The 21,835-nt window shown below is 45.1% G+C and overlaps 1 protein-coding gene across 1 annotated transcript; it reads left to right on the forward strand.

Moving 5' to 3' along the window:
* Positions 1–493: 493 nt before the first annotated feature.
* ccdc50a (coiled-coil domain containing 50a) lies at positions 494–21,734 on the forward strand (the record flags this gene model as incomplete). Its single annotated transcript, XM_080534092.1, has 10 exons — positions 494–612; positions 4,822–4,884; positions 10,177–10,306; positions 12,146–12,236; positions 13,950–14,052; positions 19,935–20,071; positions 20,512–20,556; positions 20,871–20,984; positions 21,142–21,224; positions 21,620–21,734. The coding sequence occupies exons 1-10, from the start codon at positions 564–566 to the stop codon at positions 21,732–21,734; spliced, it is 930 nt and encodes a 309-aa protein (XP_080390218.1). The 5' UTR covers positions 494–563.
* Positions 21,735–21,835: the final 101 nt, after the last annotated feature.

Here is a 21,835-nt window from a genome sequence, read left to right on the forward strand (position 1 = left end):
CAGAATGGCATACTAGCATACTACTCATACTAGATATGACGTAGATTTTGAGTATGCAGTGCGTTCACACTGTGCAGTATGTGACATTTCAGTATGCAAGAAATGTATACTAGATTTTCGGTCGGCTGGTATTGGCATACTTATTATGAATTTAGTAAGCAGTATGCAGTATATACTAATTGAGTATGCTAGTATGCAGTATGCTAGTATGCCATTTCGAACACAGCCATGGTCCGCCCTGCTATCCGTAGATGGGCCTCAAAAGCGTTTGTCCAGATTCTCAACTTAGCTAGCACGAAAAGCTCATCAAATCCACCGCTGCAGAGGAAGAGGGAGGGTCTACTGGGAGCGATGCTTATAGAAACCTGACTGGCGATCGGCTAGCTGGCTAAGTAGCAGCGACGTTTCGGGTTGTCTACCGAAACCAATCAAACGGACACCCCCGCGGTACCTGGATCATCAATCGGGTTTATGACCAAAAGCAATCAGTCAGACTCCGGTAACCTTCGGGACAGTCGCGGAAGTGTAATTCAACGTTGAACGGCTTTGACATCGCTGACAACATGGCTGAATTTAGCATCGATGAGAAAAAAATGCCTGGAGTAAAAGAAGGTAGCTAGCCTTATGTTTGCTTTATGTTGCTAGAAAGGTGCCAACATGGGTACACCTGTCCTGCACACTAGCCTCGTATATTTCTCTATGTGCTCGTGTGACACAGTGACAGACAGGTGGCTGTGCAGGTTGTGTGTGTGTGTGTGTGTGTGTGTGTGTGTGTGTGTGTGTGTGTGTGTGTGTATATATCTCAGTGGTTTGACACATGCGACATTTGATCACATGTCATTTCGAAGGCCGTTTGCTTGTTATGATGGAATCACAACAACGTATCCGTTCACTGCATATGTGAGCTTTTACCTCGCTGTCAACCCTAGTTTGTGTTTTTCTCTTTGGCTAGTAAGAAGCTAAGCTATGGCATTTTTTTTGTTGGTGTTTTGCACCTCATCTTATTTGAGCCCGATGCTTTGCCTTGATCTCATTGAGATCATTGAGATCTGCCTTGATCTGGTCAATTGTTGACCATTGAGTGTGTTTTTACCAACATATTTCCTCCACCTTTTCAATGAAAATGCTGAAAGTGTTGTGTCTTTGATGTAGGGAGCTACACGAACTGTAGAGTTGCTATGTTGATAACACCATTGATGGTACATATTGTGGACATCAATATAGATTGGTGGACCAAAATGAACTTGCAGCATGTTGCCTACATGATCATGAAGTTCATATTATTGAAAATAATGTTCTTGCCCACACAACGGCATCGCTCACTGAGAAGCAGAGGAGCTGAGATTGTCTCCATATTTTATTCCCTACTACACCAATTCCCAAATTCTAGTGGAATAAAGACATCAAATTAATTATTAAATTACATCAAGATAACGTTGTCTGGCGAGCAGAGGATATGATGATGAAGTCTACCTGAGTTGGGCCTACACATGCTGGCTGTAATGCGATGTGACCTCAATGCTAGACCTGGGACCTCAATGCTAGACCTGGGACCTCAATTCAGTATTTTAACAGGGATAGAGATTGGGGAGCTCAGCTGTTCAGTTTACAGACTAGACAATACAATCAAACTTGAAACAATCTTTTTTATAGGATATATTGCATGCAAGTATCTTCTTTTCCCCACTGATGTTGCCTCCTTTTGATCCGTTCGGAATGGGTCGTGGAGGAAACCATTCTGTCTTCTTGCGGATGGAAAGGAGGACTTTTCCTGGCAGTGGGAAACAGCTGCTCCCAAGTCCATGGAATGTTTTGGACGCTGGTCCGTCTGGAAGAGAGCATGGCTGGAGAACGTGCTTTTTCCACTGCTTTGGCCTAGCGGGGCTCTCTCCAGAGATGCATCCCAGTGATTCATGGTGGTTGGAGACGTTTCAATTTTCTCCCTCATTCGTTAATTTCTTTCCGCTTATTTATGACAGAAGGGTTTATTTGCAACAGAGGGAAAATAAGCACCCACACACTGTTGCATCCAAATAGTTCATCATATCCAGACCTAGGCTACTTTGGTAGGTTTAGTGGGATATTCTTCAGTGTAACGCAGTATAGCACTTAACTGTGTTCTATTCTATTGTTCTTTTTTGCTTCACTCTTCATCCATGGACTATGTGATTGATGATCCGTCCGAGGATCTTCATGCAGTCATTACAGAGCCAATGTTAGTCTATCTTTGCTAGACAGAATCTCCTTGGGTTGTTAGATAAAGAGATTAGGCATATGGTGGAAGCATGTTCAGTGTTAATCAAACCCTGAGGGCAGGGGGGGGGGGCACATTATCCCAGCCCCCATCTATCTGACCCCCCTAATCTGTCCATTCCTCAGCTATTAGGCCTAAACGCTGTGGTCATCCCTCCCCAGTGTAACAGTTCCATGTGTCAGGAGAGTTTGAGTCACTGTGGTGCAGGCCATCAATCATATTGGCACTACTGGAGTGTCTTTAGATTGCAACACACACACACACACACACACACACACACACACACACACACACACACACACACACACACTCTTCAGCTACAGTATGCTCCACAGTTGTGGTCTGTTTTGTATTATGAATTAGCCTATTTAGATGGATGAGGTCATCTCTGAGAGCAGATGATTATGGGTTTGATGTGTGAGGTTATGGACTGTGGCTAAGATGTTGAATGTTTAATGAAAGCTGGGAGGAGAATAGAAGGAGGAGCCAGTGTTAAAAGCCAGCTGAAGAACTCATACAACAGATGAAGGTTTCAGACAATTGGGATTGATTGAAGCGTAAGCCCTATACTAGGCTAACTTACTGTAGGCTATATTGTGAACGTGTATACTGTGAACTATATTGTGATATGGTTATTTAATCGGACATTGGCCAGACACATAGCCAACAGTAGATTGGGACATGGATAATTACATATATGTAATCACAGTTTAGTTAATATAGCCTACTGCTTTGGGAATTGATGTCCATCCTATTTTTCTGCCAAGGCAACTTAGAGTACAGTAGCAATGTCCAAATTCAGAAGGGCATTAGCTAGGTAGGCTAACGTTAACAGTGTTCATACTGTCACTTTGAGAATGTTCTTAGCCTCTGAGGCAAAATGCTGTATGAGTCTGTTTGCATTAGTGGACTAATGAAGTTGGATGCAAAAATACAAACTGTTCAGCCTCATTTGCTTGAATACAGTATGTCAATCACTTGGTGGAAGAAACTAGTTCTTCCTGCCTGGAGTCTATTAGCAATACACCAACGCCTCTCAGCTAGTTTGGCTGATCGCAGTATGATGGTTATCATGCTATATGATTTCTCACATCAGCACCACTGTTACAGCTATAACCCTGTGGTTCTCTTGAGCATGGTACAACAAGCCAAAGAAATATCCTCGCTAGAGAGCAGCATCTGTCGAACTTTGATTCCTTCCTTGTGTTCCTTCCAATCTAGGCCAAGCCTATCTTTTATGTTTTGCTCCCATGTTTCTTTTGGTTCTCTTCACCTGATTTCCCTTTCTAATTGAGGTCTAATTGCCTCACCACCACAAATGCACAAGCAATGCAGATTCACCCCAATCTGAACTATTCTGTCAGCATTCTGCCAGTGTGTCTGAAAGCTGCTGCCTCCCTCCTCCTCATAAGCTCATTAAAAGGTTTGCATGTCCTCAGCGCTGCTTTCGGTGGTGTCTGAAAGGGCCCAATGTACATGCCAGATCTACCACTGAACAGCATATAAAGAGCTTTACTGGTCTATTGTGCTAAGCCTTCCAAGATGTCACTTACTCAATCAGACACTTGACTTTGTTGTGATCTCAAAGATGTTAGCTGATTAGTGTTAGTCTGCTTTCCTTATTGCTGGCTTCTGGTGTTTTTATATTATGAATAAAGATGCAATGTAAAACAAGTTTGCTATAGCCTACAGCGTACTGTATGATATAGTATATACATGATAACGCTTTTTTTTAATCCGAACGATCTCTCTGGGGACATCTCTTTGCTCAACCACAGTTTCATTTCAACCTTTTCTCTTTATTTACAGGCACAGATAAATATAGTCTTGTCTATCAGAGTTGGAGATTTGGGTCAGTTGTTTTTTTTTGTTTGTTATCTCTCTGAAGAGACATCTGGCTGACAAAGCTCTTTGGTGTCAATGTGGATCTTTGTCAGTCGTCCTTTTACAGATGAGAACTTCTCAATACGATTGTTTTTGTGGTAAAAGTGCACTAGCCTCATTTGTTGAGTCTGCCTTTCTCAGTTCAAGTGTACTTCCTATCCTTGATTGTGATTAGGCCTACATTGTTCTTAGCAGTGCTTAGAACAACAGAGGGTGCACAATGTCATGGAGCACGAAACAATGGGTATCAAGCTCCATCACCATTGATACTAACAATGGGTATCGAGCAACAGCATCTCCCAGAAGCTCTTCAAAAGGCGGCCCTGTACACTGAATCCCACATTAACAACCTATTTTCACAACAAATCTTAATTGTAGAGTTGAATGACTGCTCTCTCAGGCCACACCTTAACTGTCCCTCCCGAAACCTCTCAATCCCATCTACCCCCCTCTGTACAGTTTCTCTACTGAAACAAACAAAATAAATCTTAATTCTTCCTTCTAGCATTGACTGGCAATGACCCTTGGCTCAAGCATAGATTACTTCTTCATGCGATCTCTATGGTTAGATGATTCACTTACTTGAATAAAGGCTTTCTGCTAAATGCCGAACATGTGAAAATGTTGAACTTTCAGAACAATCCCCTAACTTTGTGTCTGTCTGTCTGTCTGTCTGTCCACAGTGGTTCGAGACTTTGGGGTGCTGGAGGACCACTGCCTGGCCCATAATCTCCAGGAGCAGGAGAGTAAGTATGCCACCACAGAGGAATACATCCAATGCGATTTACATTACAGTGACTGGCTGCATACATTTGTTGTATGGTCCTAGCAGGGCTCAAACAGAGTATGAACTGCTGCCCTCTGGGAGGAGGTTCAGAGTCCCCCGCTCTAGATTAAATAGATTTAAAAATTATTTTATTCCCGTTTCTGTTCAACTTTTAAACTGCACCAGATGAATGTGAACATATCTTGCTTATCGTTTTATTTCCACTCTTGTTTTAATCAGGGCTGCCTTCTGTTTGTGTGTTAACATTCTGTATTGTCTGTTGCTCTTTGTTGGCTGCTGTGGGGTGCAAGCCCAATACAAATTTCCCAGTGATGGGACAATAAAGTGACTTTTGACTTTGACTTTGAAACCCAAAGCCTTAGCATTGCTAACTCCATGCTCCACTAACTGAGAATAAGCACACCTCAGCCTGATTGATTGATTGAGTTTATTCATAGTTCGAGTAAAAACAAAAAGAAAGTGTGAACACTTATTTCCAACATGGTCCTTTGATATGAACATACAAGACAACAATCAATAACATCAAACAATCATTAAATAATCATTACCCCCCCCCCCCCCCCCAAACTAAAAGGATTAGGAACTTCTAGAAAAAATAAAAAAGAATAAAAGTAGGCTAAAAGAATAGGCTTTCCTATCTGTTCACCTTACTCCAGAGGTAAGCTCTAACCTGTCCTCTAAAAGCCCTCCTAGTTTCTGCTTGTTTTAGATTAAGTGGAAGGCTGTTCCACAGTAATGTTCCAGTATAGAAGAAGGAACTGCGAGCTACACTATTCACTCGTGGAACCTTACAGGAGCGCACACTCGCCATGGTGTTGTGACTGAGTGTGGACCATGACTATCTGTGAGCCTAGGTATCCGGGGGCAATACAATTAATGTACATGTGGTGGAGTTTCAGCTGGTCTACCCTGAGCTGCACTGGCAGCAGACCTACCCTCTTAAATTCGCTACTACCTACGTGAGTTCTTGGGGGAGCATTTAGTAAATAACGAATTATATTGTTTTGAGTAACCTGCAGCTTATTCTTTCATTTCACTGTCAATCCATTGGACCATACAGAACAAGCGTAATCAAAATGGCACTGTATCAGTGCCATTACAAGCAGCTTTTTGGTTAGAAGATCAAACTGCCTTGTTCTGCAGTACAGGAATTTCAGTTTATCGGCAGTTTTGCGTAGAACTGTCTCCGCACTATTCTCCCCTGACAGTGACTGGTCAAGTGTGATGCCAAGGTACGTGACATTAGCTCTGGGTACAATTTCATTCCCCCCCACACGTTACCTGTATCTTATTAACCTTCTGAAGCCTCCCCTTGGTACCAAACAGAATGGACTCAGTTTTTCCCAGATGCAGTGAGAGTTTGTTTTCTATGATCCACTCATGTACATTTTCAAGCTCTTTGCTAAGAGTAGCTTCAATTTGGAGGACATCCTTCCCAGACACTGTTAATGAAGAATCATCAGCATACAATAGAAGCTTACAATTCACTGCAGCTGGCACGTCATTCACATAAACAAGGAATAAAAGCAGACCCAAAATGGAGCCTTGCGGCACCCCACATGTTACACCCCTTGGTTCAGACAGAGTTCCATCCACATCGCAGACCTGGGTTGGCCCAGTGAGATACGAGCTGACCCATGTTAAGGCTAGTCAGGCTGATCTGATCTCTCTTAGCCTTAGTTGTCTGAGGTTGTCTGTGCTGTTCTCAAAGCAGTGCTTTCTGCAACAAACGAAGCCGTTCTCTTTTCCATTCCAAGGGTCTGGTTGATGCCAGGGTTTTAATTTTGAATTCAGGCCACTTCTCCTGGCTTCATATAGGCTACCCTACCGTTTAATAGGGATGTACTGTACTGTAGGCCGATCCTAGTCAGTCCCCTTCATGCACCATAGACCCCTCCATTAATGTCTGAATTACGTCAAAGCCATTATATGACATTGTCTGTAATTGCCCAGACTATCGCTACTCTGCTGTATTCTAAGTTCACATTTTAGTACCCTACAGGAATAATACAGACTACAACACCTTTTTCCATGCATCAGGGTAGAAAAGTCAGTAATTAATGCTGCAATGCCCCAGTTTTTATATGAAAATGTGTCAACTCTGTCAGCATACACTGCAGGGTCAATGGATTCGGGCAGCTAGTGCCTCTAAAATCCCAGCCTAGCGTCTGGGTGTGCATTGTACTAGCAGTACAATGGTACAGTGGGTTCGGCGTTCGCTGTGTCTGGATCAGGTCTGGAACACATGAATGCCCATCTACTGTAGTGCAGCACAGTCTAGTCTGGGTGACTGTCTAGACTAGACTTCTAGACTAGACTGATTGGAAGTTAGGCAGCACAATCAGCTCAGGAGAGATTGTGATGTGTCTGTGTCTGTGTGCGTGCGTGCGTGCGTGCGTACGTACGTGTGCGTGCATGCGTGCGTGCGTGTGCTGTCTTCTGTCGGTTGTCTGTGTAGGCTTGTCTTGTCTTTTGTGTGTTTCATGTTTTTCCTCACCTTTGTTCAGGTTATGTCATTATCTATGTTTTTCTTTCAGTTTCAAATTTACTATATATTGTACACCACATGGTCTCACTATATCTCATCTCACATCTCACTATAGTATCGACCTAAGCACTGCCATTGGCTGCCTTCCAGTGAGTGTTTATTGTCTGAGGTCAAAAGGACACTCACTACCCAGAATAGATGACAAGTGGCCTAGACTTAAAAACGTCTTCCTTCACACACACACACAAATAAACATTATTCCCAGATGGCCAGGGGTTGTAGCATCAATCCTGATGTCCCTTACCCAGGCTCATTCACATGGACCATTCTGGAACTGAGACAGTGCAGAGAGATCTAAGACTGACTCAGACCTCTGATTAAGCTGCAAGTTGGAGCCCCTTGTTTTTTTCCCACCACTCCATTATGACCTAATACATCACATCAGAGAAAATATATTAGGCATGATATTCATCAAAGTGTAAGATGGCCAAATGCCATGGCTTTTCACCTTGGAGTTGTAACCTAGTCTAAAGTCATGGAAAAGAATATAATGGTTGGAAGGATGAGGTCAGAAGTGACGATTGTGTTTTGTCTGTGTAGATTCTGTTTGGATCTGTCCTTGTGTCAGTCCTTGTGTCTGTTTGTCTGTTTGTTACCCTTGTCAGTCAAAGTGCTGCCATAGTGGTCTATGACACTGGCTGGTCCCCATGCTGCCACGGCAACAGAACTGGTTTTAGGTGTGTGTGTGTGTGTGTGTGTGTGTGTGTGTGTGTGTGTGTGTGGGTGACCTTTGCCCTGCAGGTCACGGAGAGGGACACACACACAGCTTGGCTGTCCTCTAAATGCACAGCAATGTGTCATCCTCACTCACAGACGGCTGCTCCACAACCAGTTCTGCTGAATCAAAAAATGTTTGCATCATTTGAGTGGAGCTCAAAAGGAAGTCTTTGTTTTGATTCAAAGCCCTCACTCAGGGCGCCAATGTTGCACGCACAGTTTTGGTCACTCGATCGCTGTTGAGTCCACATCTTCAGATTTGCTGGGTCATTTTCTGTCCTGGGTCCCCTATCTTCTTTATACTGTGGCATTCGTTCAAGACCCTCTTCTTCTGAGAGGCCAGCCTCAGAGACCTTGGGTAAAACCATGAAACAGGTTTCTGTTTTGTCACCTCCTGAACACGACCCTGAGCTAGATTGAGTAGTCTGGAGGCCAATGCACACGGCGTGCGAATTTGTCGCACGACAACATTCGATTCTCAATTCACACCACCGAAGTCGGACCAGGCAGGCTGATTACTATAGGCTCTACCAATATTGCTTGCCTTGCTTCCACAATTTCTACAAGATACAACTGGGCATATTGTGCCTACATGCTCGATTGTTATTATTATGTAATATAGGTGTCTTGTAATCCCATATGAGATGGTCCGTGTTGTTGACTTCGGTGGTGTGAATTGAGAATCGAATGTTGTCGTGCGACAATATCGCATCGCACGCCGTGTGCATTGTCTCATTCAAAACAATGGAATCGAATTTGCGGTGCGACAAAATCGCATTGGCCTTGGGACTGGAGAAGGGCAGCCTGTGGTGATTATTTAGACAGACTGCTCTCCTCATTAGATTAGAGGCATACCCGACCTCTCCAAGGCTGTGTTAGTTAGAAAATCAACAACCACATATTATCCTGCATTGTTAGATAGACGTGGCATCATGGCAACAACAGTAATCAATTTTCATGTGAAAAACTCAGCAATGAATGAATGTACTGTATGATATACCTTCTTTTCTGACGTCCTTTTTTTGCCATCAAATTTGATAAGGCCTCTGTAAAGGCCATCACAATTGATCTGTGTCGTCCTGAAATCAATATGTCAGTTTACTGGCTTTTTTCATATCCCAGTGACTTACTGCTTCCCCCTCTTTGTCATCGCAATCTCAGAGTGGGGAACTTTATTAACGTGTCTCTCGACCTGCTCTAGTAAATCCTGGTGTAATGTTTCTCGTGAACTCTACGACGCGGTCAATAGCTAGCCCCTGGTGGAGCTGAATGAAAAGTGAGTGATGCTCCACGGGTGCCTGCCTTGGTGTGCGTCAGCGCAGTTGATTTACCGCCTGCTCCGTCTCGCCACGTGCAGCCACACAGCCTTGGAACGACACCGCCTCGTCCAATAGCTCTCGCCACGCCTCGGTGAGGGGGTCGGGTCCTAGAACGGTCAGGAGAACGAAGCTTCAACCCTGTTTGTTTTCCTCCTCTCGTCTACAATGCTGAGTGGACGACGTGACCTGGAATGTTTGTTTTGTTTTTTTTCACAACTTTGTTTATTGAAGTTTTCATGACCGTATAAAATCAGAAGTAGGTCAAATTGTACATATATACGCTAGACATATTGTACATACCTACATATATATAGTCAAAATAGAAGTCTATTGAACGTAGACTACAATAAATAAATCATACACACACAAACATTTAATAAAATAAATAAATAGCTAGGACACATGGCCAATTGACCTGGAATGTTTTGACTCTAGGAAAACCATGCTACTGTGCTGTAACATCAACACCCTCTGAAGCTCGAGTACTCCCATCCCAGACCTGTGGTTTATACGCACCCAAACAAATCAGCCTGAGTGTTGTTGACCATTCCATGTCTCATTCCTCAGTGTTTTGCGGTGTGGTCTGAGGAGAGGTGCCTGGGTGGTGTGTGTGGTTTGTGTAGTGTTTACTCAGTCTAAGCAATGTCGTTTGTTTGTGTCTCTCCAGTCGAGAGCCACTTGGCGTCCAACGTCCACAAGAGCCGTCTGGTGCAGCAGGATCTGCAGGTGGCCAAGCGTCTGCAGGAAGAGGAGGATCTGAGGGCCAAGGCCCAGAAAAAGAGGCAGCACAAAGATATGTAAGTGTGATTACCCCCATAACACACACATGTAGCTATACGTGATGAACACACATGCAGTATGCTACTGCTGTGGAAACTTCAAGAGATTGGGACATGAGACACACACACACACACACACAACCTACAATCAGACAGCAGAGATAGATGTCACATACTGTAAACCACACCTTCCATTGTAACACAACAGCCACAGTTCTCTTTTCACTTCAATAGAAACTCTGTTTGGGGGTCTAGATATGGAAGAAAACGCTCTACTTTGCTCTCCAAGTTTTTTTAAAGAAATGTGCTGACTCACGTCGCAGTGAAAGCTTTGTTCCAAAGTCAGTCGTTCCTAACACACACTCTAGCTGCAGCAGGGCAGCACCCCCAAGAGAGAGGCCAGATGCTCCACCATCGAGAGCAGCCAGGCTAATGCCGCTCGGCATGCTGGGAGCTTCTGCTGCCATCCGCTCTGTCCTTGCCAATCCCTTCCACCCCCTCCACTTTTTTTCCCTGTAGCCAAACAGTTAGCTGACAGGTGTGTGTGTGTGAGGGGAAAGCACAACACAACTGGTTTGGACAGGGTGAGAAGAGGATGCCACCAGCAACACCAGTCATCCGTTTATTTTTGTCTTGATTCCCTAGAGTAGATTCACCCTGACCTTTGATTGTTTGGAGCTTGACGCAGCCTATGCATTTAGTTCATGTTGATAATTGCTTGTTTTTTTCCCCTCATATTGAAAGACTCATTGTTATTATCATCATCATCATCATCATCATCATCATAATCATATAGTGTGGTACAGGAAGACAGGCTGTGGTGTGGAGTCTGGCTAATGCCGTGCTTCCGTATACACACACACACACACACACACACACACAGGTCATGTTATGTCATGTCAGTGGCAGATCGACAGAGAGAGATGCCACGTCTAATTCATCAGTGACCTAGTAGTCTGCCCTGCCCTTAGCAGTCACTTCCATTTGATCAGATAAGCTCTCGTAGTCATAATGGATTAGCCTAGCTATCGTAGCCAGCAGTAGACCAGCTATTACTACATTATTACACAGAATGGCTGCTGTGCTATAGGCCTATATCTATCCAGCTGCCAGGTCATCACATGGTTAGATTCTGTGTGTTATCCCTCTCTTCCTGTGGACTGACCTCCACATTCTCCAGTCGGGACATTGAGACCTCCACAGTAGTGAACGCCAGCTCACAGTCTCCAAGGCCATGGCTGCAGATGGCACCATGAGCTGTTACATGTATCACAGGCTCAGATATGGACGTCTGGGGCGAAGAGAGAGAGAGATGGTATCACTCTCAGTTAGTCAGTGTGGCCGCCCCTCTTCTGTTTATCGTGTGTGTGTGTGTGTGTGTGTGTGTGTGTGTGTGTGTGTGTGTGTGTGTCTATGTCTGTGTCTGTGTGTCTCTGTGTGCGTGTGTGTCTGTCTCTGTCTGTCTGTGTCTGTGTCTGTGTCTGTGTCTGTGTGTGTGTGTGTGTGTGTGTGTGTGTGTGTCTGTGTCTGTGTGTGTGTGTGTGTGTGTGTGTGTGTGTGTGTCTGTGTCTCTGTGTGTGTGTGTGTGTGTGTGTGTGTCTCTGTGTGTGTGTGTGGGTGTGTGTGTGTGTGTATGTCTCTGTGTGTCTGTGTGTGTGTCTGTGTCTCTGTGTGTGTGAGAGAGAGAAACAGGACTACAGCATGGTCATGAGCCATAGTTGAATGGTGCTAATAGGAGCTGTGAGGGTTAGAGTTTGCAGACGTTAACCATTGTTCATCTGCAATTTAATACTGTTGCTTTGTCCTCTGTCTCCTTCACCCCCTCTTACACACACACTCACACACACACACACCTAGCGAGCGCAGCGATAATGAGATCGCTCAGGAGATTCAGGAGGAACTGGTCCGACAGGCGGAGCAGCAGAGACTGCAAGAGGAGAAGGATGCGGTGAGAGACATTACACACACACACACACACACACACATCTACCCGCCCTATTAACATGGGTGAGGCCTCATATACGTTCCAATCACCACCCAATAGGAATGGCCGCAGACGGGCGGGTCATCCAACTGCCCGATTAGTGCGGGACATCTACTTGCTCATTTGTCAGGAAATAAATATTCAATATGAATTGAGTTAAAAAAACAGAACATTTGATTTGTAAACTAAAATGAGACATTTTACATTGCTTGCTGTTGGCAAAGTATTTCAGTGTACTTATGGATCAAAAAATAAATAAAATGAATAGACACATTTTTAAATATAAATTCTGACAGAAATGTAGATAACCTAAATGTATGATCGATGCATGTTCAAACTCTTTAAGGTGGTGAACTTGAATGCTGGTGCTAAACAACTCTACGATGTAATATCAGGGGTGCAAACTTGTCACCTTTCTGCTAAATTAGCCGTTTTTATCTCAAAATATGTCATCCATGTGAATTGTGTAGATCTGCAAAAAAAAAAATTTGCGGGGGGTCTAAGTCTCATCCAAGTCACATGATGCGCGAGCTAACTAATCTCCCTGTCTGCTGAACTCTGTTGCTGTTGAAATAACATTTAGCTTCAGGGAGCTAGGTACAATTGCAGACAGCATAGAGAACACAGTCACAGTAAACTGTTTTCGAAGTAATTCTGCAGGTGTTAAGGTCAGGGCTGCCACTACTAACTGCCGTTAGACCACCGTTAGTGCTAGCGATATCTATTTAACACCATTAGTGCTAGCGGTATCCCCCCCTAAGGTTAGCCGGAAAAAAAAATGGGTCACCTTTTTGGGCCATCACCAGTTTGCACCCCTGATAAAAGAAGCTATATCAAGAGACGTGAAATATACAGTATGCTCAATGGTAGTAATTTATAATTTTACACTGGTTGCATCAACTTTTATGATTCAGCTTCATTGTACATCATCATAACCTCAGTCCCCATTACTACTGCAAATAAACCCTTGCAAATGCAGGCAGGTATACCCCTGCCAGGTCATACCTTGTGTGTTAGATTCAAATTGTCTTTGAGAAAGATTAGGGTCTTGAAAAGAGAATTCTACCTGAGCCTTCTTGACTTTCCATTTAGTTAATGTGAATGTTAGTTTCTCTCAACTTTAGCATAATAACCCTTCAAAAATGGTCATGCAAACAATGTTTGTTTGAGGCATATCTGTTATGTAACTTGGATTGCAGAGATGGGTGTTCAGCCTACGAGAACTCAGTCACGGTAAACAGTTTTCTAAGTAATTCTGCAGGTGTTAAGGTCAGGGCTGCCGCTACTTACACATGCATCATTGTTAGACCACCATTAGTGCTAGCGGTATCTATTTAACACCATTAGTGCTAGCGCTATCCCCCCACTAAGGTTAGCCGCAAAAAAAATATGTGTCACCTTTTTGGGCCATCACCAGTTTGCACCCCTGAATATAGTGGAACATCCCTTGGTATTCTGACGTTAGTAATGCATGACTGCTCTAGTTCAGTTGGCCCTTATTTATGCGCTATATTGGTCATACACTGGCACAGTACAAAGACGGGCTGAATCCCATCATTCCACTTTGCCTGTGAATCTAATTTAAACACATTACATTTCATCTGTGGGTGTGATGAAAATAACAAAAGGAGGCGTCAGCAGTTTTTATTTAGTTTTTTTTAATTTGTTTGTTTTCAGGCCATCGCTCGTAAACTGCAGGAGAAGGAGATGAAGGAGGAGAGGAAGAGACAGAAGCAGCTGGAGGCCAACTTTGAGGAGGAGTTCTATGAGGACAAAGGAGGTGGGTAGAGCGGAATGACCTTTACCATGTTGTGTGTTTCATGTGGCGTGATATAAGAGTGCTGCTGATTGAAGGATTTAGGGCTGCTGTTTTAAGCACACAGTTGACCGTGAGGGAGGGTCGTTTGTCATCTTGCTCCTTCACTAGCGAGCGCACACACACACACACACACACACATACACACACACATACACACACGCACATACACACACACACACACACACACACACGCACAATGTGGTTCTGTTCAGAGGTGAGGCAAATGTGTTGTAAAGCTTTAACTTCGGAATGCTTATATTCTATTTTAAACAGAAGTAGGAGCAGAGTCTAAAAGCTGGATACTTCATGATACCCCTTTTTAGGTTGTAGTACCTCAATCCTTCCATCTTCAGTTACAGATGCAACCATTCGACATCTTTTCCACTATTAGAGTTAATTTGGCTTTTATTGTTGTACAAAAAAGCATTAGTGGGTGATTTAGTTTGAAGAGGTTAAACTCCTCTAGGCTTCACTAGGGTTGGGTATCGTTTGGGTTTTATCCGATACCGGTGCCAAACCGCTACTTTAAAAACGGTACCTAAATCGATACTTTTGATTCAAAAATGTTGGCATTTCCCGGGACATGCCAGCATAAACCGTTGACTTGGTACATGCTAGCATGTCCCGGGAAATGCCGGCATAAACTGTCAGGATGGTTCATGTGGGAAATACATTCGTACTTTTAGCACCATGGACAGTGCCAGCGGCACGGACGGGATTTGCTATTTAGTATTTAACTAAATAGCCTACGACTAAAGCAGCCTATATTACATCAACCAAAACATATGTCTAGCCTACATGCAGTGAACTCTAAAAGTAGGACCAACACATTTGTAATTGGGGAATGCGGAGTCTGCTATGTAAGGGATAAAGTATGGCCAGCCGGTCAAATCCCTTCAGTGCTTTACAAAACCTCTCGGCTTCGCCTCGGGGTTCCGAACGCACTGTCGGGCTCTTATTTTTCCGATAATGACCAACAATGTGAACGAGCTACCTGCTAAGGTCGTCACTTTACCTAAAACAGGGAGATTCCACAGTGGAAAAAGAATGCAGTGAGTCCCCTTGACCACAACGCTGGGAACAGCCCAGTGAATTTCCTCCACCTTCTCTTTGGTCAAAGTTGTCTTCTTTGCCAAGGTGAATGGGGTCTCTGATGCTGTAGATTTGTTGATTAATGTGCACTGTCCCCATCTTTAAATAAATCAACTGAAATAAACTGAAACATTACTAACCTGAGGAAATGCTGCTGTCATCATCGTTGTCATCCTCAGTGTGAATGCCGGTCTCCCACTCCCCCTCTCCGGGACTGGAGACGCACACACTGCCAACTGAGGTGCTTGTTGAGGTGCTTGCCGAAGGGTTGCGCAATCTATCAAACACGGTGCACCCATCTACTCTCAAATGTGTCCTGTGCGTCCCCAGGTGTTTCATTAAGTTTGACGTGTTCCCCCCTTTACACGCGAATGCTTTTGAACATTTTATGCACTTCACACTGTTGTTATTTATTCGGGTGAAATACAGCCACACTTTAGAATGCTTCATCTTCGTCTGCCTTCGCCATTGTAACGGTGAGCTCGTGGTAGCTTAGCTAGCTAGGTAGCAGGGCAACGTTACTGACCGCTGTGACCAGTGAGAAAGTTCATTCGAAATTCGAACGATAATATGATAATAATCAATGTAATAATAATAATAATATGATTCGGATAATATCATAATTTAGAATATATGCCGTCACTCACTCTTCTTCACTCTTCGTCACACAACTGCTCAGCTCACCACCACTACACGCACTGATCAGTGGAACGTTAACCGGCGATGGCAAGTTGCGGTTGACTGTTGCATGTAACGCCCGTTTCGGAGCACCAGGGGCGAGAGAGAAGTACCAAAAATGAGGTACCGAAATCTCCGTTGCAATTCGATCCGGTAGGTACCAGATGTATAGGTACCGGTACCATATAGGTACCATATTGGTACCGGGTTTTTGGTACCTAACCCTAGGCTTCACAGTGAGGGGGTGCTACAGGTTGAGGCTTTGTGGTCACACACAGGTCTCTATGAGTAGAGCTGTAGGGACGGCCAGCGCAGTCAGCAGTATTCCCACCGCCTTCTGTCCCAGCGATAGGGCTCTTCCTCTCCCCCGATGTGCCTCTAACCCAGAGCTAGCCCTGTCTGTGTAGACATCACTACCCCACCCTCTCACTCCATGTGCTCCTGTCTGCCTGACTGGGTTTGCTGCAGAACCTTGTTGGTTATGCAACATTCTCTCTGTGTGTGTGTGTGTGTGTGTGCGTGCGCGTGCGCGTGTATGTGTGCATGCGTGCTTGTGTGTGTGTGTGTGTCTCTGTGTCTGTGTCCCAGTAAGCAGTGAGGTTTGGGGCCAAGGAAGAGTGTGTGTGTGTGCTGTCACACACCATGCGTGGTGCTGGCAGAGCTGTGGTATTCCATTCCATCCTTACCGAAGAATGTGTGCACACTGCACAAACAAAGACACTTTAGCCTCTATTTCTGAGAAAAGAATGACACCTCGATGCATCATGGTACTAGCAACGTCATCTGTGCGTTTGCCTGTTAACGTTGTGGCACACCTCCAAGCTTCCTTTTCTGTGCAATCTCACCCCCTCACAATCTCTATCATGTGACATTCTTATCACGGGTAGGCACCATTTTAAGACCGAATGCTTTGTATGCTCTCGTACTGCTCCTAACGCAAACACACACAAACACACACACGACTTATCACTGGTGGAGTGTTTCTCTGAGCTGTGTAATTGGCCACCGTTCTCAGGAAATGAGGAAATGAGGGGGCACTGCTGTGTTTGGCTTAATCCTCCAAATCAGAGAGACACAAACCAAAACATGGCCTGAGTCTGTCTCCACCCTGGAGATAAACAACTAGTGAAAGAGAGAGAGAGAGGGGGGGAGGGAGAGAGAGAGAGAGAGAGAGAGAGAGAGAGAGAGGGGGAGGGAGAGAGAGAGGTGTGAAGAGGGGGAAGTAAACAGAGGATAAATAGAAGCTAGGGACACTAATATATCTAGGGACACTACATTATTAGCGTGACAGGAGCTAGTGTTTTGTGTTTTGCTCCCCAAGTCAGCAAGGTCATTTTTATTTTATTTTTTTCCTTCGTCTTTTTTTATTTTTTTACAGATTATGAAAGTGCAGCTTTTAAATGATGTGTCGTCCATAGAAAACAGTTGAAGATATTCTTCTTTTAATAAAGCCTACTGTTAATCACACCATCGTTACCGTGCCTCACCCTCGTTGAGCGGGTGAAGGCAGACCGGCGTTAGGCAGAGCTAGGCACAATATGCAGATTGGTTTCGCTTTTTTTTTTTTTCTTTTTTTTTTTCTTCTTCTGTTTTTCAAAGGTTCAAAGTTAATAGAGCCGTTTCTGTTGTTCAGATTAGCCGGCCTAACGGCTGCTGGATGACTGACATTCCATTGAGCTGACTTCAGGCTCGCAGTGTACCGTCTCTCTGCCTCACCGGGGTGCTTCCCCCTAACGCTTTCACCATCGGTTTGTTTTCACTCAAATGTTGGCCGGCGATAATGTCAGTACTCAGCAGGATGGTTCACGATGATTGCGACAGTTTGCATACCGTTCTACCCCCCCATGCCAGTGTTTTGAACGGTTTTATGTTGAATGACTTAACCTTAACCACAGCTCGATTTGTAACTATGTTAATGAAATATCATTATTACCATTTACATTTTGAACCACATCCACAACCAGATCATTAATTTCAGTGTCTTGATGTTTATGTCTCCCTGGGAGGCGGGGAGGGGGAGGGGGGGGGGGGGTTGTGTTGTGACTAACCCTGTTGCTCATTAACTAAGCCAGCTTGGCTTATACTGTGTCTGTATCATTTGACTACCTCCATGCCTTCTACCACCATCTCTCCATCATCTCCCATCCTCCACTCACCCACCCAGCCTACCTGGACAAACCGGAGTCCCCTCGCCCCCCAGGCCAACGCCCTGAACGCTCTCCTGAGCCCAGCCGGGCCAGACACGGCCCCAGACACGAGAACGCAGAACCACACAGTCGCTACAGATACCCAGAGCACTACCTGGTGGCGGAGGGTGGCAGGGGCAGGCATGCAGATCCCCACCCTGAGCAGCAGCACCTTTCCAGGGGCAAGCACGGGGACAAGTACCCAAACCATCAACCCACTGAGCCCCACAGAGGCCACGGCCGGAGGGGGGAACCGTCCGCCGATCTCCCAGGTAGCCAGGAGCCCAGGAGAGCCAGAGAAGAGAGGGGGGACGGGGAGAGGGCCGTGAGGAGGAAGGAGAAACCCCCAAGGCCGCCCCAGCCACACACTGCCCCGGAGAGAGACAGGGAGAGAGACAGGGAGAAGGACAGGGAGAAGGACAGGGAACGGGACAGGGAACGGGACAGGGACAGGGAGAGGGACAGACGGCAGGACAGAGAGCGAGAGCCCCGGAGACCCAAGGAGAGGGAAAGAGACGGACAGAGAAACGGCCGGGAGAGATCGCTAGACCGAGACCAAAGCCGAGACGGACAAAGACAGCAGGACAAAGACGGCCACAAAGCGAGGACCAGGAGCAGGGAGCCAGGGCTGGACGAGGAGGGAGTCGACCACAACCGTGTCCCCAGCCACAGCAGGGCCTGGCATGGGAGGGGGGAGGAGGAGGAGGATGATGGTGATGATGATGATATGGGGGAGAGGAGGGCCAGGGTTGGGTCTGGCGCCAGTGGGGAGGTGTTTGAGGAGGAACCCCGGAGCGGTGGAGAAGGGAGAAGGGAGAGAAAGGAACACAGGGAGCCCTATGAGGAGGACCCTGCCGGGGAACGCTCCCACACTCACCCTCCTAGAGACACGGAGCCAGGTACGGCCCGCCGCCGGGCTTGGCGCTGGGCCCGTGTGGGTGTGTAGGTGTGTGGTTGTGGTTTTCGCTGGGTGCTTCAGGTGGTGGGGGCTGGCCTTCAAATATTATAATCATTCAATATTCTCATAATGATCACTTAAACAACACTCATCTTCTTCCTCTCCACTCCTTCCCAGATATGATGATGATGATGATGATGATGATGAATGATGGTGATGATGATTCCCGCTGTAATTCATGACACCTTGAGTCTTTGATCTAAGACAGACTCAAGAACAGACTCTGGTGCTGTGAACCAGTTGAATCTGCTGCTGCTGGTCGTGTGTGTGATGTGGTGGGCTTGAGGGCTGAATCTGTGGAGTGAACTACCCGTGTAGTCCAATAGTTGCACCCAGATTCTTCTCCGCAAAGGTTTCAGTGCTAGTGGACTGGTTCTTTTTTGCCCACTCTACTGTCGACAACTGATCCATTAGTGCCATTGATCTCTTGAAAATGTGAATATCATGGAAAAGTTCATTATTTTCTGTCATTCTATTAAAAAAGTGAAACTTTCATATATTCTAGATTCATTACACATGAAGTGAAATATTTCAAGCCTTTTTTAGTTTTAATGTTGATGATTACGGCTTACGGCTCATGAAAATAATAAAAAAAATCCAGTATCTCTAAATATTAGAATATTACATAAGACCAATCAAAAAAAGAATTTATAATACAGAAATCGACCTTCAGAAAAATATGTTCATTTATGCACTCAATACTTGGTCTGGGCTCCTTTTGCACAAATGACTGCATCAATGCGGCGTGGCATGGAGGCAATCAGCCATTACATTACGGAAAATAATTAACTTTTCCCACGATATACACATTTTTGGAGTTGCACCTGTAATGTCAGTGATTGAAACCACTGCACTCCCTAGAGGACAAGACTGGGATGACACCTACGGCCGTGTGTCTATGCTGACTGTGTATGTGGCGCCCCCTGCAGGGCGTATTGTGCGAGGCGGGGAGTACGCGCTGACCGAGGCCACCCAGGGCATCACACGGCTGGACCTGCGGGACCAGAGAGAGCAGGAGTTCAGGGACATGGAGGTGGCCAGGAAGCTGCAGGAGGAGGAGGTGAAGGTGGGTCCAATCACACCCTTTATAACACCCTTATTACAATCCATAACATCCGTTACTGTAATGTTGTAACACTCTCATTACATTACTATAATGTACGCACTACTATATAACCAGTCGACCCGTGCCAATGTTGAAGACATTACAAAACACTCAAATCAATAAATAAAAAAATATATATAATAAACATTTATACATTTTTTTAGATGTGGTCCAACTTCAATAATTGGATCATGCATCGAAATTCACCAGTGAAGTCCCTGTTTTTGTTTGAGTATTATCAGTATTCATATCACAGTTTAGACTAGAGCTTTCCTTGTCTTTTACAAGTCTATGAAGAGGACTCACCAGTCACTCCCTATGTTATTGCATTGAGAAGAGAACAGAACGTTCCCCCACCCAAATGTGACTCAGTTGTTGTCTGGATTGTTTTTGGGTTCCAGGCGAGTAAGGTTGACAAGCGTGCGGCTCAAGTGGCACAGGATGAGGTGAGTGGGCGGCTAAGCCTGTGGAAACTTCTCTCATCCATTTTCTTGCGCTCTCTCTCTCTCTCTCTCTCTCCCTCTGTCTCTCCTGCTTTCTTGTGCATGCTTTTTGCTTTCTGATCTCATTCTCTCTCTCTCTCTCTCTCTCTCTCTCTCTCTCTCTCTCTCTCTCCCTCACTGTCACTCAACTCTGTTGCTATGCCAACAAATCCCGTCAGTGCCAGTGTTACCCTTTAGTTAATGTATCTCTTGATCATGTACAGTGTGTGTGGGTGGGTGTACACGATACTGTAACCTGGTTGTGGATGTGTTGGCAGGAAATAGCCCGGCTGCTGATGGAACAGGAGAAGAAGGACTATAAGAAGTCCAGAGAAAAAGAGAAAGAGAAGCAGGGGATGGAGAGGAGGAGGCCAGAGGGAGGAGACTACAAGGTGACTTTCTACTATGACATCGTTGTGAAAGTTATCACAACCATACAGTTGATTGACCTAGTAATTGGCTCTCAGGAGTGTGTGCTGTTTGATAATGAAAAGACCAACAGATAAACGTGTGTGTGCGTGGCATGCGTGTGTGGTGTGTGTGTTGCAGCTAAGCTCCGAGGAAGTTGTGAGGCCCAGATCACGAGAGGAGTATGAACCCCAGAGGCCTCGGAACCACCAAAAGCCAGCCAGGTACTTTCTCTCCTCGTTAAATCATTATAAGTAAATGGATGTGCAATAACACTATGTGCAATATGACAACCCTAGTCGTCTATCTGTACAGTATAGTATAGTGGATAGTGTACATAGCCTTTATTTATGTAAACCAGCTCCTTCCCTTCTTGTGTTTTTTTTAGTTTTTTTTTCTTCTTTCCTAACACCAGGGGAGCCACCCTTCCTAAATTTCGTTGTTTGGTACCTGTACTATAGCAATGACAATAAAGACCATTCATTCATTCATTCATTCATTCATTCATTCATATAACACCCATATACTGTAACTACATTATTCCACCTCTTACAATATTAGCAAAATACATTGTTGTTTTCCTTTGATATATCTATAAGGACATATCTCTGTCTCTCAGGCCTCCTCAACCTCACACACATGACTATGAGAATGTGGACTCCAGCTATGGCTACTCTGAGACCCCCTACGCCCCCCGCGCTCCTTCCAGGCCTGAGGCTGCATACAAAGGTTAGGCCGTCTACTGGAGGCCCAGGCTCTCGTTAGGCCTAGCCTTACATTATGCCAGTGAGAGAAGTATCTCATGCGAAAAAAAAACGAAATGCCCAGAGAGAAG

Source organism: Nansenia antarctica (assembly GCF_963989245.1).
Source record: "Nansenia antarctica genome assembly, chromosome: 1".
Classification (NCBI taxonomy): Eukaryota; Metazoa; Chordata; class Actinopteri; order Argentiniformes; family Microstomatidae; genus Nansenia; species Nansenia antarctica.